Raw genomic sequence first — 24,274 nt, 5'->3', positions numbered from 1 at the left:
GGAGCCCTCGCATATAAAGACCAGAGCTTTACCTTGAAAAAATATATTTTACACTATACTTAACAAATATAACCACAGTAATTCCTAGAACAAAATTTTGTTTTAGTGACGATTTTCTGACAAGATGAGCACAATGTGACAGGTCTTCACGCTGAACTTTCAAGGTACCATCATAAAAGAGGGTGGTCTTTTTTTTTTTTTTTTAAAGATTTTATTTATTCATTTGTTAGAGCACAAGCAGGGGGAACAGCAGGCAGAGGGAGAAGCAGGCTCCCTGCTGAGCAAGGAGCCCGATGCGCGGCTCGATCCCAGGACCCTGGGATCCTGACCTGAGCTGAAGGCAGATGCTTAACAACTGAGCCACCCAGGCGTCCCAAGAGAGGGTAGTCTTTACTGCATCAAATTTCCTGAATCTAAGCCTTTGAAGCACCTTGTCATGATACTTGCAAACTGTTTCTTCGCAAATTTTTAAGTGGTCTCCGCAATAGGCTAGGTCATTTTCCCTTTGGCTGTAATCTGGAGTTTGCCAACAATACCTGCATGAACTTAGAACTACTTTCCGCTTATACTTAAATGGGAGGAATCCTGGACTCGCTGGACAGGGCAGCCTGAAGCTATCAGAGGGCTCGAGAGGTAAGGGTCTCCTGCTTCCTGGGCTCTCAGGTGACAATCCATAGAAGGGCACCCGGCCCAGGAAGAGTCATCAGAACCTTCCAGATGGAGGCTCAGGGTTTGCTGGGTGGTCAAGCTGGAGAGCATGCTTGGAGATGTCAGCAGCCATGTGATGGAAAGAGCTGATCTGAGAGGATAAAACTGACACGAAGTAAAAAGCTGGGAGTAAAAACAAGAAAAACCCACAGCCTGACAGGTGAGTCCCTGTTTCCAACTGAGACCTGCGGTATAGCTACCCAGACCTGCAGATTCCTCCCTTTTCGAGTTATTTAAGCTGCCATTTGTAGACAACAGTCTTAAAAGCACTGCTGAAATAAATGGTGTGAAAGGCTCTGGGACAGTTGTGAGAGGAGACAGGACCAGGGCAGAGCCAGAATCAGGGGAGAAGCCCAGCTCCAGCGGACAGCAATGCCACCTTGCCATGAGAAGATCGGGGTAGCCTTGCCTGAGTAACATTTAAAAATTTTAAATTATTTGCCCTGCTTCCTAATATTACTCAGCCATTCTGTCAGATTAGGCAGGATCAATGTGAAATCAATGTAATAGTAATGATCTTTGAAAACTGTGAGACCGAGATTAAACTAAATCAAATCTCAATAAAAAGCGTATAAAAGGGGTGCCAGCTGGCTGAGTCAGTAGAGCAGGCCGCTCTTGTTCTCAGGGTCATGAGTTCAAGCCCCACACTGGGCATGGAGCCTACTTAAAAAAAAAACAAAAACAAACCACATTATGACACCAGTGTCCATGTTCATCTTTAATATGGGTTGGTTTTTATAAAGGGGGAAGATGTAGGGCAATGTGAATAACAAAGTAAGTCCAGCTCTGCTTTCATCCTTCTGTTCAGTTTCTACAATGGGTGGATCCACTAGAATTTCTGCAAAAAGATACAATTTTTTTTTAAGATTTAATCAAGCATAATAAATAGACATCAATAAAACAAATGACAATATTATGGCTATATATTTTTGCAATCATAAAATAATTGGGTATAGATTCCCAATGAGGTCATCCCACGTGTTCGTGTGGGAGTCTGAATTCCAGGGATAACAAGCTCTATATCAAAAGAGAGGCTGTTAACCTAAGCTGGCAAATGTCAATTAAAAATTTTTTACTATCCCCCCCCCAAAAAATTAAAAATTTTTTTTACTACCATACAAATATTAATTTTTAAATATTCTCCTCAAATAATACAGATAATTTATTTACAACGGTAAATAACCTTCACCATACCTTCACCAATTTTCTTTGTTGCCAACACCTCGGATGTTCGGTCCTTCGTATTTAGTGAGGAACCCTTTGCTGGGTGGCATGGCTTTCACTGCTACTGGAGTTGCTAGGTTTGAGTTGTATTTTGATAAAATCTGAAACAAAACATTCCTTTTTATCAAGTCATTGGAACAACACAACAAATTTGGAAGGTCTTATAAAACATTCAAGAAAAGCCAAGGAAAATTTAAAGATAGGGATTATTTGAAAGTTATTTTTCAGCAGCACAGACAGATGTTCAACAGCAAAGAAAAGATGGAGTTATTAGAATTGAATTTGGAGGCTTGATTTTCTAAAGCCTTCTAAAATGTACTCTAAGATTAATAGGAGTAAGCAGCAATGCATCCCTGAGAGCTAATTAAGCCTTTACAAAGTTGTCAGGGAAAATGTATATAGGAAGGAGGCAAGATACATGCTCAAAAGAAAGATCATCAGCTATTAAAGATTATAAAGAGTCTGAAATATCAGCTATGATTTTTTTCATACATAGGTGATACATTAAATACAAGGTTTCCCCTCTTTCATGTAGAAATAAAAAGAGAAGGATCAACCACAGCAAAGTGGAAACTCTAGATAACTCCTATAAAGGCAGAATATGCTCACTCCACTTCTTATAATGCCCAGGAAAACAGAAGACAAAGAAAAAAGGGTAACAACTACTTTCTTGATTATCACAGGATGAGTCTGCTCTAATGGCATTTAGGTATTCTTCCAAGTAGTTTCATCCTTCCCACAGCTCTCCACAAGCTGGGTCAGTTGCTAGAACGGTTCTTAACAATTCCACTTGCCTAAGCCATTCTGCCGAGTATTCTAACTTCCATTAAGGGTGGGGGGCATGACTGGTGGTTATTCAGTAGATCTGGTAGTCGGTATATAGATCAGGAGTAGACTCGAGGTAAATGATGTACTAAAGAATCAGATATTCTAACATTTAAATCAATGTTTCTCAAACTGAAGTCCAAGATGTCTTGGGTTCAAGAAACACTGATCTAAGATATTCATGATACCCTACCCTGGGCAATGTAGGGTAAATGACATTTCTGATTTTGCCAGACATACCTCCAATGAAAACAATGGTCAACATGGCAATTGCAGTTGAACAATTATTACAAAATATTCTAAGAATACATTTCAGAACATGTAGTTAAAGGTAATGCAGCATGAGGGCATAAAAGTATGATGAAGTCATGAGCTTTGTACTCAGAAGAGCCTCAGCGAGGTACTCTCAGAAGGGCACAGAATTTAGATTTTCTCAGTACATGAACCAGCCCATTAGCCCAATGAGAAATAAGACAGTTTATATACAGTTTCATCAGGTCTTTAATATAAATATCTAATTTTGAAAAGAATGTATCAGAGAAAGAAACAGCCTGGAAATACCACCTGGAGAATATCTTCTGGAATGGTAGTCACTTCTGGAGGTGTAGGTGTTCTCAACAGATTCTCATAAGAAGAAATTACAGGAGAAGAGGGATCCGCAAAACTCTCAAAACACTTGTCTGAATTTAAAACTAATGATGTACAGTCTTTCATTTCCAAATCATTTGATGAACTATTTGTTTTTGATAATGGATAATCTGTGGACCCCTATTGAACAAAAAGAAATCATTAAATTATGATGGCATAAAATACAGTGAACAAAAATTATTAGTCAATTTTAGTTCTATTGCACAAAAGTGACACAGAAGTAAGCACAAAAATGACCTGTTCTTCTTCGGCCGATTACTAAAGAAAATTGAGAAAACAAAGAAACGGCATAGGGAAGACAAAATACCATCATTCATTACTGATAATGGCTGAGCTACAGCTTAATATGAAAACTAAACGGGCTTGACTGAACCCGATTTAGATGGATTTCACCCACCAGTTTCGGGCAGCACTGAGCTGGGCCAGGTGAGAGTAACAGCACGGATGAGCACAAGTGTTACCACACGCCCTCACTCTCGAGACCAAGAAAGCCCATCTGACGCAAGTAAGCTTAGCAGGCAATTCATGCTAAACTCACAATCCAGTAAATCCCCTCATCTCCCTAGGGTCAGAATTAATACAGAGGGAGAGTCACACTAGTACAGGGCCTTCCACAAGGAACACAAGGAATGGATTAGGTGTAAGAGGCAAGTACTAGCAGGCAATAACCTGAGACACTTCAACTGATACTAATCGCATTTTGTTGGTCTAGAGCTACACCGTCCGATACAGCAGCGACAAGCCACATGGGGCTATTTAATTTTAAATTCATCAAATATTTAAAAATAAAAAATTAGCTCCACAGATGTACTGTCACATTTTATGGACAGCCCAGTCTTCTGCACTGGTTGTCTTAAGTGTTCATAGTGACCTTTTTTTTTTAAGATTTTATTTGACAGAGACAGAGATAGTGAGAGCGGGAACACAAGCAGGGGGAGTGGGAGAGGGAGAAGCAGGCTTCCCGCTGAGCAGGGAGCCCGATGCGGGGCTCGATCCCAGGACCCTGGGATCATGACCTGAGCCAAAGGCAGACACCTAATGACTAAGCCACCCAGGTGCCCTTAAGTGTTCATAGCGACTTTAAAAAAGGGATGAGGTATGCTTATAGTAAATTTGTTCATTGAGAAATATTTGGAAAAACCCTAAAAATCATCCTTAAATCTATCACCTGGAGATAGATAATCACAGTTTGGTGTGTTTCTACCCATTCTTTTATCCTTTTTCTTTGAAATAAAGTATATTGTGTGTGTTTGTATATTCATACACAGGCATGTCATTTTCCTTCATTAAAATTTCTTGAAAAACATTCTTTTTATGTTTTTTTTTTTTTAAGATTTTTAAATTTATTTATTTGAAAGAGAGAATGAGAGAGAGAGAGAGAGCACATGAGGGGGGTAGGGTCAGAGGGAGAAGCAGACTCCCTGCCGAGCAGGGAGCCCGATGCGGGACTCGATCCAGGGACTCCAGGATCATGACCTGAGCCGAAGGTAGTCGCCTAACCAACTGAGCCACCCAGGCGCCCCATTCTTTTTATGTTCTTATTTGTTCTTTAAAACATATACCTTAGTGTATTTCACTTCTCCACTACCACTTTGACATTCAGGTTTTTCCCATTCTTTGCTCTTATAAATAATGCTGTTCCTTCTTCTATAACTCCCTTGTTATAATTCTTTGTACCAATGTGCCTTAAAATAAATTCTGAGATATGGTTAAAGGGTATGAAAAAATTTTAAAGCTTTTCCTATACGCTGCTAAATTCCCCTCCAGAAAGATGTAAAAATACTTTTAAAGCCTGCATTAATCTAAGTGGGTTTTTTCAACTGACGTATAGTTAACATATAATAGTCTACGTTTTTAAAACAGACTGAGGCTAGAAATAGTAGTGTATACGAGTCATCAGGAAAAAGATTAGAGCTTTCAATGTTATGGAAACGTACCAAAGCTGTACTGTTCTTTGTAGAAGGAATTTTCAAACCAGGAGTGCAGAATGTAGGTGCCACGGGAGAATCCGTGTAGTTGGCACCTAAAAGACAGAAGCAATGGCATGAGAATACACATTTGAAAATAAAGTTGAAATAAGCAACTTATTTCAACTTTTAGGTTATAATCATAGTCAATATAATTTGTGCACTTTATTTTTAATAACTTAAGAAATAGCTATCATGTGTGCTTGACTAGACAGGAAGAAACAAAACTGTATTTGCTTATCTAGTTATCATCGGCACTAATAAAAGTTCAGCAAGGCTGCAAGGTATAAGAGCAATATATAAAATAAATATAAATAAAATATAAATAGTTCCAGCAAAAGAGCAACAAACAATTAAAAACATAATTTGAGAAAAGATATTTTTTGGGGCACCTGGGTGGCTCAGTCAGTTAAGCATCTGCGTTCAATTCAGGTCATGATCCCAGGATTCCTGGGGTCCTGGGATCAAGCCCTGCGTTGGGCTCCCTGCTCAGTGGAGAGCTTGCTTCTCTCTCTCCCTCTGTTCCTCCCCCCTGCTTGTATGCTCGCTCTCACTCTCTCTCTCTCAAATAAATAAAATCTTTAAAAAACAAAAAAAAGATACATTTTTACAACAGCAACAAAGACAACAAGACATCTATATGTAAATCTATTAAAATCTGTATGATCTTTATGGAGAAAATAAAATTTCTGAAGAACAGGAGGAGGAAGAGGGCAAGGAGGTCACCTACCTTCTAAGACATTAGGATTTATTCTAAAGCCGTAATTGACTATCAGAACTTTTAAAAAGAGATCCCAGAAACAGAATCATGGCTATACAGACATTTAATACCTCTAACACATAGTATCATGAAAGCAATCTTAAAAAAAAAAATCAAAGAGGGGTGCCTGGGTGGCTCAGTTGGTTAAGCGGCTGACCCCTGGTTTTGGCTCAGGTCATGATCTCATGGGTCAGTGGGGAGTCAGCTTGAGAGTCTCTCCCTCTGCCCCTCCCCGCTGCTCACACTCTCTCTCTAAAATAAATGAATAAACCTTTAAAAAAATCAAAGAGAAAAAGTAAATGTTAGAAAAATGACAAGACTAGCAAAATTTTATGAAGTCTAAAAATCAAGTGCTGGTAAAGATGGAGAAACAGAGGGGTGCCTGGGTGGCTCAGTCGTTGGGCATCTGCCTTCGGCTCAGGTCATGATCCCAGGGTCCTGGGATCAAACCCCGCATCAGGCTCCCTGGTCTACGGGGAGCCTGCTTCTCCCTCTCCCACTTCCTCTGCTTGTGTTCCCTCTCTCGCTGTGTCTCTATCAAAAAAATAAATAAAATCTTAAAAAAAAAAAAAATGGGGCGCCTGGGTGGCTCAGTTGGTTAAGCGACTGCCTTCGGCTCAGGTCATGATCCTGGAGTCCCAGGATCGAGTCCCGCATCGGGCTCCCTGCTCAGCGGGGAGTCTGCTTCTCCCTCTGACCCTCCCCCCTCTCATGCTCTCTCTCTCTATCTCATTCTCTCTCTCAAATAAATAAATAAAATCTTTAAAAAAAAAAAAGGTGGAGAAACAAATGTAAACACTGCTGGTGAGAATCAGGACAACCACTCTCAAGTGGCAAGTTAGCATTTTCTAGAATATGGGAAGACGTGCATCCCCTCTGATCTAGAAACTCCACTCCTAGATGTGAGTAACACATGTGTACAAGGAACAATTTCATCAGAGCACTGCCTGTAATAGTAAAAAACAACTACTCCTTAATAAGCAAGTAAATAAATAAAATATGGCTTATTCATACAACATTTAACAATTAAAATAGATGAACTGGATTTACACGAATTGAATGAAAAAAGCAAATGGCAGAAGAATACAAATTGGTTGTTGCAACTTAAATGAAATTTTCAAACGACACAAGTCTAGAATCATCATCACTTTAGGGGAGGAAGGGAAGGAGAACAACAGAGTGGGGATTTAGCTTTAGTATAACATGAAGAGAAAGATCTGGAGCAAATTCAGTAAGATGCTAACATCTACTTAATCTGAAATTTCCATGTAGACACCCAAACACCTGGGATTCCAAGACTAGCACAGACGGAAATTAAGGGCACAGGCTCCAGCTGAGGAGGCACTGAAACAGAGCCACTGCAGCAAGCCGAGAGCCTGCGGGAGCAGTGAGGTGTGTGAAGCAGAAACTGGAAAACACCTGCCCACTGGCACCGGCTCCAGGGGAACAGACTGAAGTCAGCTAGGCTAAGGGTTAAGGGTTAAGTCTTCAGAAAAAACTGATAATCAGAATATCAACTCCACGCAGCACAGCGTTGTGGGTTCTGAGTTCACCCTCTGAGTCCAGCTGCAGGCATCCTGAGTCAAGCAGTTCACCTAGAAAGCTGTGTGCAACTGGTAAACTGTGGGGCCTTGGCTGGGGTGAGCATGAAATAGCTCCACAGGACAACCCATGGCTCCCAGAACTTCCACTGAAAACAGCGTCATCTGAAGAGGAGTTCACAGTTAAAAATCGAAAGCCTGTGAGGAAATGCACCTCCAAGAAAGAGAATCAGAGCAATAAATGAAAGTACCCACATCTTAAACGGTCTTCCAGATACATATGTTTAAAATGTTCAAAGAGATAAAGGAAGGCACAGAAATCATGAGGCAAGAGAAGAGTACTGTGGAAGGAAAAAGAAGAGTCACATTTGAAAGAAAAATGTGTAAGACAGAAAATGTAGTCACCAGAGTAAAACTTCAATAGATTAAAAAAAAGTAACTTAGACTCAGGGTAAGAGAAAAATAGCAAAGTGGAAAAAAGTTCTAACTAAAGCATGAGGAAGCAGAGAGAAAAGGAAGGAAAATATCAAAGGGAATTTAACAAACCAAGGAGACTGAAGGATAACATTCTAAAATATAGCTTACAGGAACTCCAGGAGAAAAAAATTGAGGAATTAGGGAAGAGGTAATTTTGTTAAAGAAATAATCTCAAGAGTATTTTCCAAAATTGATGACATGGGTCCTTAGTTTGAAAATCATACCAAATTCTAAACATATACATCTAAACATCTAAAAACAAATAAACATATTTTAAAATTACAGAGAAATGTAGAATATCAAAGATAATGACAAAATCTTGGGGGGCGGGGGGATGGGTTAGCCCGGTGATGGGTATTAAGGAGAGCACGTACTGCATGGAGCACTGGGTGTTACACGAAAACAATGAATCGTGGATCACTACATCAAAAACTAATGATGTATTGTATGGTGATTAACATAACATAATAAAATAAAATAAAAAAACAAAAAACAAAAAAACAAAAAAACCTGCTACTGGGAAGAAAAGACCAAAAACCTACAAACGAAATCGAAATAGACCCACAGCACTCTGCTTATCAGCAATGGACACCAGATGACAATGAAATAATTTCTTTATAAAATATTGAAGAAAGTCAACTGTCAACCTATTGTCTATATCCAGTTAAATTATTGTTCAAAAATGAATAAGAAAGAAAAAAAGATTCTTCAGACACAAAACCAGAGATGACTTCTCACAGACTAGAAATAACATCTCTGAAAGAACTGCTGAAGGATGTGCTTTAACAAGAAGAAAACTAAACCCAGAAAGAATGAGTGGGATATAAGAAGCAACAGTAAATAAAGAAAATGGTAAACAAGTTACTAAATTTTCCCAAGTATGGACTGCAATAATGGTACCTTTGTGGCGCAAGAATAGGGTCAAGCTAAAATATAACAGAAACTCTCTTAACAAGCCTCCACTTAACCAAACTACTAGTGGATAAGCCTGAGCTTGCCACTCCTTTCATAAGATACACTACCTGTGGTACACTGAAGGCTTTCAGTCAGGAAGCTATTCTTTAAAAAATCCATCCCACTTTAGAAGTTATACAGATATTCTCCTCCTTCATCATTTTCTAAAAAGTTTATGCTCCATTGGGAATTAACTCTGGGTATATATGAGGTGGTGGTCCACTCTCTCCCTCTCTTTGGTACAGACAGGCTCTTTCTTTCCTACAAGCTGAGCTCTAGGTTTACTAGAAGTCATTTGTATTTTTTCACTTCTGTTTATGCCAGAAGTACTTGATAATTTAGGAACATAATTTAATAGTATATGTCAGTGAAATTAGTACAAAAAGAGAATTTTTTTGAAAATATGTTCATAAACTTGGAAAGACATGATAAAGACAAGTTACTTCAAAAAATACAATAAGGGGCGCCTGGGTGGCTCAGTTGGTTGGGTGACTGCCTTCGGCTCAGGTCATGATCCTGGAGTCCCGGGATCGAGTCCCGCATCGGGCTACCTGCTCAGCAGGGAGTCTGCTTCTCCCTCTCCCTCTCTCCCCTCTTGTGCTCTTTCTCTCTCTCACTCTCTCTCTCAAATAAATAAATAAAATCTTAAAAAATATATATATAATAATAAATTTGATATAGATTAGACAATTGTAAATAATCAAAAAAAATCACAAACTCTAGAATTTTTTATATTTTTGTGAAAACTAATGTTTTCATGTTTGGTGGGACAAATATGAAAACACTACATGAAAATTTTCTTTAAGTTCTTATAGTATTTAAAAAAAACCCAGAATTTGAAATGGTAGCTAACGTATTCTGAGTGTGGTTTATGTAAGAAAAATATGTCGAATTCTAATCAATAGCTGATGCTATATTTTAAAAAGGTACTATTGGGGGCACCTGGATGGCATAGTCACTTAAGCATCAGACTCTTGGTTTTGGCTAAGGTCGTAATCTTGGGATCGTGATCTCAGGGTTATGAGATCAAGCCCCGAATCCGGCTCTGAACTCTGCTGCTCGGAGTCTACTTAAGTTTCTCTCTCCCTCTTCTATTGCCCCTCCCCCTCTAAAATAAATAAATAAGTCTTAAAAAAAAAATGTACTTATTGGCTCTGTATCAAAAGTTTGGTGACTGAATATTTATGTTTTAGGTTAAAATGTTAAAAACAACAAGCTGACAGATACTTAGTATAATCAGGAAAAATATGAAAAACATACCCGAGAGTTATATCTTTCTCTAGTATGAAATCATGCTGCACCTGGATGGGATGGTATACTTTATATAATTCAATGTTATGAACTGAAAAGGTGCAGGGGGGCTATGAGAATGTCTAAGATGACAGAACCATTTTTGTACAAAGATAATCTAGAAAGAGGATAGCTGAGAAGTAATGTGATTTTTACACTTACCATTTTTTTTCAACTGCTGAAGGCCAGGAGTGGCAAAGAAATTATCACTGGTCATTGGTTCTGGTTCTATGGCCTCTTCACTGGTGTAATTCATAGGGAAATTATAAGATTAAAAAAGTTAATATTGAATCTCTGGGAAAAAATTCAATCTTACTATATATCATCAAGTCTGGACAAACATTCAGTTCTGTTTTATGGAACAGAAGTCCCATGGAACTAATCTTTTTTTTTAACTAATGTATATCCATGGCTCAAAAAAGGTTATACACCACTTTGTATCGACAGGTGTGACTTAGAAGCAGGTTAAGAAACTCTGACTTAAGGGTAAGCCATACGTTTAACTCATTAGTTCAAATATAGGAATTATATAGCTCATGGTTTCAAAACCATCAAGATAGCTTCATTACTAAGTGAGATATCCATAGTTTATCATGTTAATGAAGTAGTCTATTTTGAGTTTGACCAAGCATTTTAAATGATGAATGAGTGTCAAATTTTATCAAATTCCTTATTGGTATGTATTGAGATTATCCTTTCTTTTATAAAGTCATTAAAATAAAGTATTTTATGAGTTTCTAAATACTAAACTATCTTTGCATTCCTAGGATAAGCTTAACTTGAAAGTTGTCCACTATACTTTTAATATTCTGTTAAATTCAATTTGTGAGTTTTTTTTTTTTTTTTAAGATTTTATTTATTATTTGACAGAGAGAGAATAAGAAAGAGAGAGCACATGAGAGGGGGGAGGGTTAGAGGGAGAAGCAGGCTCCTCGCCAAGCAGGGAGCCCGATGCGGGACTCGATCCGGGGACTCCAGGATCATGACCTGAGCCGAAGGCAGTTGCTTAACCAACTGAGCCACCCAGGCGCCCCAATTTGTGAGTATTTTAAGTGGGATTTTACATCCATGTTCATAAATTAGATCAACTGTAGCTTCCTTCTGTGTGCTGTCAGTGTTTGTATCAAGGGTATGTCAATCTCATAAACTAAACTGCAGCATTTTTCTGTCTTATTCTACTATTAGAAAAAGAACTTTTTTTAGCCTATCCTCCAATAAAACTTTATTTACCAAAAATAAGCAGCAGGCTGGATTTGGCCTGTGGCAGTAGTTTGTAGATCCCTGATAATGACAGTTCTTTTTAAAGGTCATTATTTTCATAGCATCTCATTCTTAAGGCAATTTATAACTTTGTTATCCATTATACTCCACTGACTCTGTGTGGTAAGCAGGATGGGTATGATTTTTACTAGTGAGGAAATGGAAAACAGAAGTTTTATAAATTTGAAGAGTCCAGGTGAGGTGCTGGGACCCACAATACAATGGTCTATCCAGGTTTTCTACTTCAAGCTGATTTTAATAACTGTGTATTATTTTCAAAAAATTTTCATTTATCTGAACTTTCCAAATTTCCCAATACTATACCCTATCGTATTTCTAATAGCTTTAAAAATAATAAATATAGCCTTTTATTCCTAATTTTGTCATTTGCATTTATGTTTAAGTAAGAACCAGTTCTTAGATTTATCAACTCTACTCTCCTAAAAATCTTTTATAATGACTTTTTATTTTATCTTTGGTGTTTACTCCCTTCTCTTTGTCTCACAATTGTGGGTTTTTACTTGACTCCTTAAGTTGAATGTTTATTTGCCTTCTTTAATAATTACAGTTCTTAAAGATATGGATTTATCTTTAGCTCTTGCCTGGCTGCTTTAATATGGGGTATTTTCATTTTCATTGTAACTCTTTAAGTACCACTTCCACACTATTCACTGCACAAAAACTGGTCACTGAGCTCCCAATTCATATTAATATACCTACACCCAAGAACACCTCTACTGGGACCTCTAAATCAACATGGAAGTGCATTCACCTTTAACCCAAGCTGCAGGTTTTCCTGTCTTCATTGTTTTCCCATGCATCATTACAGGTAACAAAACAAAGTCTTTGATTTATCCTGGATCCCCAAGTCTTCTCTCCCCACATCTCCATGCAAAATCATTCACAGGTTCTTACTGACTCTACCCTTTCTCTATCCCACCAAACACCAAACTCTTTCAGGCCTGTATTATTCCTTACAGCATCTAACCAGAAATCCAAGAGCTCACACTTTACTCACAGAATTGCTGATACAGGGAAGTTTGAAATGTGAAGTATCTGAAAACCATTTGAAGGAAAGTTACTGTCTGAAATGTCATAGCTCTTCTAGGAAAAATCAATACATACAAAAGATTTAGAAAGTTAGATAAAATGTGCCTTTTATGAAAGTGGCTTACCATTTATTCTCCTTCATGTTTTTAAGTCCCATTGTGTAATCTTCATTTAAACATGCAGTACAGTCAGAGATACCGAAGTGTTCTAATTTAGGAGTTACACACTCAAAATCATCCATCTTTAGAGCACATTTTGGAGTTTTTAGTACTTTAACTAGTGACTGTTTAGAAGATGGAGTTAAATTTTTTGGCTCTTCTTCATGGTCGTTTACTGCCTGTGGAGGGTTTGCTGGAACTTGGGATATCATGTACCGCTCAAGTCCAAAATCGGAAAGTTGTGGACTCCGTGGAGACTTCTCAGAACCAGAAGTGCTCAGAACAGCAGGATCAGACAGATTGTCCTTCACATCAGGCATTTGAAAATTTTCATGCTTCGTGGACTCTGATTCAGAGTCAATGATTTCTTGTTCATCCACTGTGAGGAAGAACCAAGGAGGTCATATTTTGGTCAAACATTAAACCACAAAATCCCATGTACTAAAACCATACAAAACAGCTCCATCTGAAATGTCCCAAATCAGCAAAAGTCCTGATTCCCTCCTTAGTCTCTAAAGTTTTATTTCAATTGTCCCTCTACAAAATTCCTGACATGTACCTCTTGTGTAGCCATATCCCATTTTTTTTTTTAAAGATTTTATTTATTTATTTGAGAGAGAGAGAATGAGAGACAGAGCACAAGAGGGAAGAGGGTCAGAGGGAGAAGCAGACCCCCTGCTGAGCAGGGAGCCTGATGAGGGACTCGATCCCGGGACTCCAGGATCATGACCTGAGCCGAAGGCAGTCGCTTAACCAACTGAGCCACCCAGGCGCCCCGCCATATCCCATTTTGATGACACATTTAAGAAGTAAACTTAAATGTTAAAAGATGAAAAATCAATGCAAATAAAAGTCAAATATCCTTACTTCCTCAGTTACTGTGATTTACCCATCTCTCTTAATAGATTGTAGAACGATTTTACCATTTTATGACATTAAGCACAGGGTGGAATTAACTATGATCTAGACTTAACACAAATATAATATTATTTTAGATTTTTCATTTACAGATGCCTAAGTTAAAAAGGAAAGACTGTTACACCAAGATAAATTTTTATCCTTAGTCTGGAACACCTGTATCAAAACCCTGGTTGAGGAAAATAACAGGAGAGCATTAGAAAGACCTATAGTTTCTCAACCCTGAGTAGGTTATATCTGGCTCCAGACCCCATATGCCTAACCACCACACTGAGCATTTCAGACTAAATAACTGAATAACAACTATGCTTTTCCCCACAATCCTTTGCCATTTCCTGCATACATTAATGGTTAATGAATTTGGTGCGGGACGCAAGTTGCAGTTAAAAGGTCCGGGATAGCACTATGATGCCAAGAAAGAGTTTAAGAAGGAGAAATACTAGCTTTTAGTGCGAGACAACAGAAAGTCAAAGAGGATAACCAGAAAGAAGACATGTGGATTTGGCCAGGATCTGGGCAGAGATTAGCTTAATAAATGACAGGGCTTCAGTGAGATAACAAGGTATGGAGAATGGAGGGGTGCCTGGGTGGCTCAGTCGTTAAGCGTCTGCCTTCGGCTCAGGTCATGATCCCAGGGTCCTGGGATTGAGCCCCGCATCGGGCTCCCTGCTCAGCAGGAAGCCTGCTTCTCCCTCTCCCTCTGCTTGTGTTCCCTCTCTCGCTATATCTCTCTGTCAAATAAATAAATAAAATCTTTATAAAAGGTATGGAGAATGGAATGGGTGTAAGAAAATGCAGAAGGACAGATGTAAAATGTGTAGCATGCAGTGGAGAAGAAAAACGAACCAGTAATTAGAAAGGGTACCAGAAAGGAAGAGAAAATGGAGAGGATGAGATGAAGGAAGACAAATGAAAATGTGTTTAGAATCCCCCCTGGGACAAGCATTTGAATGTTTCTCCATTTAATTTTTGTATTAACTGTTTCAAGCATGACATATCTTAGGATATTTTTTCCTTGTTTTTATAGATAAAGGTACCAAACATTTTGGAAAACACTCAGCTGATTAAAATTTAAAGAGCCAAGACTTGAACCCACATCCTTTGATTCCAAACACTACCATTTGTTTAAGAATAAGGAGGGAGGGAGTTAATACAAAGATCTGTTTCAGATGACCTTGAATAGATACCATTTGGTTGCCAAATTGGAAATATGAATTGTAACAACTGCACATATTGAAAGAAATGGGAAAAAGTTTCTCCAAAATTTGTTTGTTGCATTCTTTTCAAGAAGAAAGTGTTTGTACTTCTCTTGTTATGAACTGGAATATATTTTTCTAAGTCTGATAATGACCTTTTTTGTTTCTCTTCACTTCATCTTTTAAAGGAAGGTCTATAGTTAAAATGGGGCTATCAGACATTGGTACAGATCCCTGCCAAAATCTTCTGGATCCAAAGGAATAGGAAAGAGATAAATTTAGGCTGTACATTTCCTGGGCCAGCTAAGAGCTCCAACAGATTGGAGAAAGTGAAGAGGAGCACATGTTTTCTTTAAAGGTAGTATTTTCTTTGTTTTGACTGGCAACAGAAATGAATTAGGATAGGGTACTATTTTTGCATACATGATAAACCAGGACGTGTTAAATATGGAGTATGTACCACACAAAGAAAAAAAAGTTACAGACTTTGATTTCATGGCTTTTGGCCCTTGGAAGAACTACTGATTCATTGAGTTCTGTTCAGGCAATGTGCTTTCTGTTAATTTGGAGAAATGTTATAAAGGCTACCAAAAATCTATTCTTGTATTTATCACAAGGCTATCACTGATGAGATTAATAAAATCAGCACCATATCACTGCCTCACAGGGAGGTATTATCATTCCCATTTTGCAAGTGAGGAAAAAGCAATTCAGAGAAATTATCCAAAGTCACGCACATGTAGTAACCGGTGGAGCCAGTACTTGAATCCATAGCTTGTTCACAATAAAGTCAACTGAATTCTTTCCATAGTACCATGCAGACTGTTTAATTTACCCTCCACACATATCCTCAATATACATTTGTTGAATTTAATTAATGGTTTACTTATGCACAAAGATCATTCTCTTCATAGAAACAAAGACAATGAAGCATACTGAAATTAGTCACTCACAGGTATGGGCCTAACTGTAGTTAACACTGGGTGATTAACATGCCAGGCACTGTTCTAAACAAATTTTATCTCATTCAATCCTTCTACAACCTCAGAGATAGATACAAACATCTCCACTTTACAGATGAGACATTGAAGTACAATGTTAAGTAACTGGTCAAAGATAAGACAGCTAATAAATGGTGGAGTTAGAGATTTGCATTCAGATAGTCTGGCTCTAAATTCTAAACCACCATGCTATAGTAACCTTCATTAAAACTGAAGAACTTAAAAAGGTCTTTATCAGTTTATAATGCCCCAAATTTCTCATTCTGCAGTAAGAGAAAATTGAGAACAAGAAAAAGAAAATAGCTTGCTTTAAGATTAGTCTCTCAGCTATTTAGCAGCAGAGCAGACTAGAAACCAACTATCCTAAAATCATGTAGATTTATATCTTGTGGAGAGCAAGGACTGTCTTTGTTTTTTACACCACCAATCAGCACCGCATTTAGCACAGTGTTTGATGAATAAATGATGATCATGCATGACAGTCACATAATGGCAGAGCCAGAACCAGAATCCATGGCCAAACCCAGAGTAGTCACATTTAATCATGCTGCCTTCTTTCTTTAATACTAAAACAAATACTGTAAAATACAAGTTGTTCACACCTGAATCTTTCTTGGCACGTGGATTATATCCATACTTCTGGAAAAACTCTCTTATTTTCATGATATCCACTGAATTTTTTTTCATCAGTACTTTTGTTGCCTTTATGAAACCAATGCTTTCTTGACTTTCCAAACTTGCTTGATCAAGAAGAATACTGACATCATCCTTTTATAAGGAAAAAAAGTACATTATAATTTCTCTATCTTTTGACTAAGTCTATCTAGATTTTAAAAATTATGACACAAAGATGATCTATTAATATTGTAGAAGTGATACCTTTAGAGTCTGGACTTCTGAATGAAGGTCATATAAAATTCTCATTGGGTAATCTTCCCAGTCTTCAATATGAATAGAGAAAGGAAAAAGTGCAATAAGGAAAAAGAGGAAAAAGAACAGAAAATATAATTTAGTGTTGTTTCTTAGAATTAAAAAATCCTTGTCGATATTTATTCATAATTTGTCAATTCCAAAAAAAAAAAGTGTAAAGACCTTTCTTTTAAAATTTATGAAATTACAACATACATACAGAAAAGTACAAAAGTCATAAGTATATAGCTTCACGCACTTTGAAAGTGAACATACCCTACATAATCAGTACTCAGATCAAGAAGGAAAGAAGGGAAGGGAGGGAAAAGGAGAAAATGTAATCTGACTTAGCAATTTTTTTATGGTGAGCACCTTCTGGCTCCTAGTTTTAAAATCTTTGCCAATGACAACACTTACGTTTTCTTCTAAGTGCTTTACTGTTTGCCTTGTGCATTTAGAGCTACAATCTACCTGGAATTGATTTTTTTATATGGCAAGAAGTAAGGATCAAGATCCATTCTTATTTTCCATATGAGTGTCCAACTGACCTGGCACCATTTATTGAAAAGACATCCTTCACTCATTGTACTGTCACTTTTCTTACTATCAGTTGCAATATGTATAATATACATCATGTAAAAGCAGTTTTTTAAATACTATTTTTCTTTCTAAAACATGCCTCCTTTGAAGATCTCCTTTCACTTGTTAAAAGCTGACCAATTTTCATTTGGGAAGTGCAAGTCAACAAAACAGTGATACTTCATACCCACTAGAATGACTATATTCAAAAAGACAAATAATAAATGATGAGGATGTGGAGAAACTACAACCTTCATTCATTGCTGGTGGAAATGTACAATGGTGCATCCACTTTGGAAAACAATTCGGCAGCTCTTCAAAAAGTTAAACATAGGGTTATCATATGACCCAGCAATTCTAAGAGCATACCAAAGAGAACTGAAAACATTATGTTCACCCAAAAACTCACCCACAGATGTTTACATACATTCATAATAACTAAAAAGTGGAAACAACCCAAATGTTCATCAACTGATGAATAAACACAACGTGGTATATCCATACAATGGAATATTATTCAGCAATAAAATGAAGTACTGATACATGCTTATGACATGAACGAACCTTGCAACATTATGCTAAAATAAGTCAATCACAAAAGCCTACAAATTGTATGATTCGTTTTATCTGAAATATCCAGAATAGGCAAATTCATACAGACGAAAATAGATTAGTGGTTGCATAAGGCTAGTGTGGTAGGCGGGGGTGGGATTATGGGGAGTGGATACTAACAGTCACGAGGGTTTCTTTTGAGGGTGATGAAAACCTAAACTTACTATAATGGTTGCACAACTCTGTGAATTTATAAAAAACCATTGAGTTATAGCCTTTATTCCTTTAAAGATTTATTTATTTATTTGAGAGAGAGCACGGGCGCCCAGGGGCAAGGTGTAGAGGGAGAGAGAGAATCCCCAGCAGACTCCCTGCTGATTCATCACTGTGATCACAAAAGGTGAGATTTTTTGGCGATCATTTTCTCTATCACAATTCCATATTTTCTGTAATACATATTGGCTGCAAATGAAGAAAATGCAAAATTTGTGTACACAGTTAATATGCTGGTAAGAAGGTAAATTAACACAAACTTCATGGAAAGCAATTCAGCTATATATCAAGAATGCAAAGAGGCACCTAGCTGGCTCAGTCCCTTGAGTATATGACTCTTGATCTCAGGGTCATGAGTTCAAGCCCCACATTAGGCCTAGAGCTCACAAAAAACAAAAAAGAGAGAGAGAGAGAAGACAAACACAAAATAATAAAATACTAATAGTGCTGTCTTTGAATGGTTGAGTTATAGGAAATATTTGTTTTCCTCTTTCTACTTTTCCGTACCTCAAATTTTTTGCCATGTACATGTATTGTTTTACAGTCAAAAGAATAAACATTTTTAAATGGCTGGAACACTGTTCGTAATATAAATAAACTAAAGGAGGCTGTGTCTATGGGGCACCATATTTTAAGGCAAATTACAATTATGACATTTATAAAATAATCTCAAAATCTGAACTACTCTTGAAACAATTTTTTAAAAAATTTCTAATATAAAGATTAGTAGTGATGAATTCTGCTATATTTATTTTTTTTAAAGAGCAGTATTCAGGGGTGCCTGCCTGGCTCAGTCCCAAGAGCAGGCAACTCTCGATCTCTGGGTCGTATGTTTGAGCCCCACATTGGGTGTAGAGATTACTTTAAAAAAAAAGAAGAAAAAAGCAAGCAAGCAGGCAGTATTGAGTACTAGTGTTTGTGTTGGCAATACTGTTTGCTGGGAAAAACAGGCATTTCCTGCAACTGTGGATCATTTGGGTGAGACAAAGTCACTATGCATGTAAAGAACCCTGCTGCATTTTGTTTAATTTTCATTATATTGTATTTTTATTGATAAATACCCATTATATGTGACTTGAAAGCATAATATGTATAAATTATTGTATGCATTATGAGTTCAATCTGTCAATTTACATTCTTACTCTATGCTGTTTCTCTTTACAACACAGTAATAGAGCTATTTCATTATTTGAGGAGAGCAAATGTCGTACATAGAACTGAAAACAGCCACAACATACTTGAGGGGGCATAAGAATATAAAGGTGGCGCTTGTCACTTCGGGACTGCTAACGACAAACAGCCAGCATTGTGATAGGTGTACCACCCCCATTCCGTATCTCTTTCGAAGCACTCCTCACCACTGTAGACAAATAACCTTTCTGCAAGCGTGTGATTTTTACTTGTTAAGGCCCTTCTGACATGCCTCACTCCTGGCTGGCTGAGGGCGGCCGGGAGGGTCGTAGTAGCCGCGATCCGCCGCCGCGATCCGCCACAACGCCCGCCCGCTTCACTCACCGCTCTCCTCTCCGTCCAGCGCTCGCTGCAGCCGAGCCGTCTCGCTGTCTAGGGTGACGGCCAGAGACCGTAGCTTCGCGTGGAAGCTTCGGATCAGATCCATGGGTAAGAGCTCCTCAGCAGTACACTAGACGCAAGGAGAGTCCACCGCTCCGGTTACGCCCGCCACTAGTTTGAATCTCTTTGCGCCGGAAGCGTTCCTGGCTCCGCGGCGACGCACTAGTCCTCTCTCGCGAGAACTGAAGTCTCGCGCGAAGAGGCAAGGAGGTTCTGAGGGACGGGCGCACTTCCGTCGTGTCAGCTGGCGTTCGGAGTGTGTGCGGTGTCCTGAGGAACGCGGTCGGTGAGTTGGTTGGCATATTTCGTTGTTTCACGAGTCCTCTTCTTTTCCCTGTCGCGCCTGGTTGGGCTCCCCGCTTCATTTGGGGTGCGGTGTGCGCTCTCGGAGATGGCCGAGTGGCAAGAGAACCGTGTTGCGCGCGCTCGCGTTTGCTTCTTCCCGCGGCCAAACAGTTGTGGAGCGACTTCTGCCCTGTCTCAGCAGGTGCCATGTTCCTGACCGCCCTCCTCCGCCGCAATCGCCTTCCTGGCAGACAGTGGATCGGGAAGCACCGGCGGCCGCGGACCGTGTCTTTCCACGCGAAGGAGAGGATGATCCGTCGCCTGGAGGTCGAGGCGGAGAACCATTACTGGCTGAGCATGCCCTATCTCACCGCGGAGCAGGAGTACGGCCACGCCGCGGAGCGCAGGGCGGCGGCCTTCGAGGCCATCAAGGCGGCCAGCATGTCCAAGTTCCCCCCCAGCAGATTTGTGGTAGACCAGCTCGACCATCTCAATGTCTCCAAGAAGTGGTCCTAACCCGGAGCCACCACCTTTCAGTTGGACGGATCACAGGGCTGCCACCTCTTGACCCGATTCTGGAACCGAAAAACTAACCTCTGGGGGAAAAAATGAGCATTTGGACCAGCCTTGTTGAACAGCAGGCATGAGTGTAGTGGTCTCATATAGCATATCTGGGGCTCCAAACTCTTCAATGCTTCATAGTCCTGTCTAGTCCAGTCTCTGTCCTGTTGTTTCCTTTTCCGTTTCCCTGATGGGAAGATACAAGAGATTTCCTAGGTCACAGAGGATATAAAATGTATTTTGGATGAAAGCTTCCAAAAAACCTGCAAACTGTGGTTTGGAATCTGTGCTTAAGTATGAGGTACTTGATGGGGGTTTACCTTTCTTCAAAAGAATAATTGCCTAAACATAATTTAAAAAAAAAGTTTTTTCAGTTACACATACTCCTGCAAATAGCATTTTCTTCTGGGATTGCTAAAAGACATTTAAATAAAGTAAAAGGTACTCATCAGAACTGTTACATGAAGTTTTATTTTAAAAACCTCTTTTGAGGTACCTGGGTGGCGCAATCGGTTAAGCCGGTCTAACTCTTGGTTTCCCGAGATGGTGATCTCAGGGTTGGTGAGATCCAGCCCTGCATAGGGCTCCATGCTCTGGGGGAATCTGCTTAAGATTCTCCCTCTGCCCCTCCCCCCACCTCAAATAAATAAATCTTTAAAAATAAAAAAAAATTTTTTAAAAACCTTTCTGGGATGTAATAATGAACCTTACAGTCCACCAGTTGAAGATGTTTGTTTTTTCAAACCTTTTTCAGAATGTAATAGTCAAGCACTTTACAGGTGTTACCAGATACAGTAATCCTATCACCTGGGGCTATTTTACATGTGAGGAAATATTTAAGAAACTTGTCCATAATCATACCCAATAATGAATGTGACTTGGATTTCAGTTTCTGTATAATCTAGAAATCGTAACTGCTATGTATGTATATATTTAATAGAACATTTTCAAAACACGTAGAAGAAAAATAATTCAATCCCATTACCCAGAGATGAAACATATATTGAGTCTATATGGATAAATAGAATTTAGAGCTAAAAACTCTAACATTTAAAGATCGTGATGCGTATTGCCAGTGGCTTTCCAGAAAGATTGTAAAACAGCAAGATCAATGTATGAGAGTGCCAATCTCATTTGCCAGCATTGACTGTTACCTTCATTAATATGAATGATTCGTGATTTACATTTAAATATCTGCCATTGGGATGTATAGGCTTTGGTGCACATACTAGTTTTTTTTTTTTTTTTTGATTCATTGCACCTGAAAAGTACCTGCCACATGATAGTTGAATGCTTAACCAAGCTGAACTGTTCTTAATATGTCATTCTTAGTGGTGTATAAATACTTGTTGAATGCTTTTTGTAGTTTACAGAAATGTCTCTGATTCATATGAGCAATTTAGTTTGACCTTTTATTTTCATATCTGGAAATGGTGACAGCTGATGCTGTTTAGGAGAAAGGTGAAGGAAGGGGGCTCAGGGGACCTGCTTAAAACTGTAACTATGTTGCTTTGATACTCATGTAACTCAGAAACTGACTTTGGAGTTTGAAAAAGCAATGGTTAACTTGAACCTTAAGGAAAAAGATGCTAAAATCTTAAGAGTCTGAAGAAACAGAAGGCAGTTCATGAGAAGAGAGGTATTTTATCCCCACTATACAGGTTAGAAACTGAAGCTCAGAAATGTCAGCAACATTCCCATGTTCACACAGCTAACAAACAATAAAGGTAGAATTCAGGACTAGGTTTATCTAAAGACCATATTCCATTTTTTTTTTTTAAGATTTTATTTATTTATTTGAGAGAGAGAGACTGAGAGAGAGCGTGAAAGGGGGGAGGGTCGGAGGGAGAAGCAGACACCCCGCTGAGCAGGGAGCCTGATGCGGGACTCGATCCAGGGACTCCAGGATCATGACCTGAACTGAAGGCAGTCGCTTAACCGACTGAGCCACCCAGGTGCCCCCTGTTTTTCTTATTATTATATTGGGTTATGGGTTTTGGGGAAGAAGACCATAAAGGTGAATTGCTGTTCTCATCATATCAAATCAAATGTATATACATTCAGTATGATTTATCATTGTTGATACTGACCTTTCTCACTTGGCTGAGGGAGTGCTTGCTAGATTTGTCCATGGGAAGGCTACTCTCCCCACTCACACCCGTGCAATCCATTTTGTACTCTTTTTTTTTTTTAAGATTTTATTTATTTATTTGAGAGAGAGAGAATGAGAGAGAGCACATGAGAGCGGGGAGGGTCAGAGGGAGAAGCAGACTCCCTGCCGAGCAGGGAGCCCGATGTGGGACTCGATCCCGGGACTCCAGGATCATGACCTGAGCCGAAGGCAGTCGCTTAACAAACTGAGCCACCCAGGCGCCCAAGACCATATTCATTTTAATATAGTACACTAGCTGCTATAGCTTGTTTTAAATCACTTCTTGGCCAAAGCAATACTGTTGAAACAGCTGACTTTTCTCCTTGAAACTCTACAACTGTTACCACCATAGCCATCATAAAGTTAATCTTTTTTATCAACAACAGAGTCCATTGCCACCCAGCTGATTATAATTATATTGTAATAAAATATGTGCCAACCTGTACATTATGAACAGTCACTCCTTTGTAATACAGCTCCGGCTCTGTGTCTCATCCAGTTGTTCACTTTGCAAATATTTATGGAAGATCTATCATGACATCCTGGTGCTATTGATCATTAAGCTTAAGGAGTTTACTGTCTCACTGGATAAAAGGCACAGTGTAAGTAATACAGCATGAGATTGACTTCATGGATGTAAGTATAAGGTATAATAAGAATCCAGGGAAATGGTCATTTGTCAACCTTACCTGAAGAGTGAGGAAACTAACTTCAGAAGAGGTGATCTTTGAACAGATTCTTAGTTTGCCTGGTAGGAAGTAAAGGTAGAAGTAACAGTCTAATGATTAGTCATGGAATTGCCAGTAGTTTAGTTGCAATATAGGGTATTTTTGAGTGGGGAAGAGAAGTGATAGACAATGAGGCAAGATGGAGGCAGTGACCAGATTGTGAAAGTTCTTGTATGACACTTTAAGTAGTTTGGCTTTTATCCTATAAGTAATGGGGAGCCATCAAAAATGTTTAGTTAAATAATGGGAAGCATTGTGGAGAATGGCTTGAAAGAAGAAATGACTAGGAATAGAAAGACGTGGTGGCTATTAAAATAATCCAGTTACATATTGAAATTTGGATGGTGGGAGTGGAAGGAGGTTAAGAGAATTAACAGAAGTTTGTGACCATTTGTATAACCTCTAATTTTCTGCTTTGGGTCCCTAAGTGGAGGGTACTTTATGATTTAATCAGGATAATACATACACCTTCAGTGCTTTGCCTCTCCAGTGTATTCCCTGGAAAATCTACTGGATGAACCCGACCATTTGCCTTTTGTTGAGAACCAACTTAACTGCTGAATATTGCTGGAGAAAATCACTTAATTAGGATTATTAGTTTCTGTTTAAAGCTCTCTGAGGTCTGCTTAAATGACCACAAACCCCATACTGGAACTCAACACTGCCCAGCAACCTTACCATGTGAG

At 38.7% G+C, this 24,274-nt stretch overlaps 2 protein-coding genes across 3 annotated transcripts; one reads left to right on the top strand and one right to left on the bottom strand.

Annotated features, from left to right (window-relative positions):
• Positions 1-1,413: 1,413 nt before the first annotated feature.
• Positions 1,414-20,075, bottom strand: SKA3 (spindle and kinetochore associated complex subunit 3). 2 transcript variants are annotated; one of them, XM_045869168.2, is made up of 9 exons: positions 19,806-20,075; positions 16,857-16,918; positions 16,580-16,745; positions 12,830-13,241; positions 10,557-10,636; positions 5,343-5,428; positions 3,322-3,525; positions 1,903-2,033; positions 1,414-1,546 (listed from the first exon to the last, which is right to left on the bottom strand). In XM_045869168.2, exons 1-8 carry the CDS (start codon positions 19,906-19,908, stop codon positions 1,905-1,907), a joined length of 1,242 nt encoding a protein of 413 aa, XP_045725124.1. In that variant the 5' UTR covers positions 19,909-20,075; the 3' UTR covers positions 1,414-1,546; positions 1,903-1,904. The 2 variants fall into 2 exon arrangements, with proteins under 2 accessions (XP_045725124.1, XP_064442369.1); XM_064586299.1 differs by lacking the exons at positions 16,580-16,745; positions 16,857-16,918.
• Positions 20,076-20,354: 279 nt separating this feature from the next.
• Positions 20,355-23,305, top strand: MRPL57 (mitochondrial ribosomal protein L57). Its single transcript, XM_045869180.3, has one exon. The coding sequence runs from the start codon at positions 20,355-20,357 to the stop codon at positions 20,661-20,663; it is 309 nt and encodes a 102-aa protein (XP_045725136.1). The 3' UTR covers positions 20,664-23,305.
• Positions 23,306-24,274: the final 969 nt, after the last annotated feature.

This window comes from Mirounga angustirostris, unplaced genomic scaffold (genome assembly GCF_029215605.1).
Source record: "Mirounga angustirostris isolate CCGP_5_RB_7025 unplaced genomic scaffold, mMirAng1.0.hap1 SCAF_3, whole genome shotgun sequence".
Taxonomy (NCBI): domain Eukaryota; kingdom Metazoa; phylum Chordata; class Mammalia; order Carnivora; family Phocidae; genus Mirounga; species Mirounga angustirostris.
This window is presented reverse-complemented; position numbering and strand designations above follow the sequence as displayed.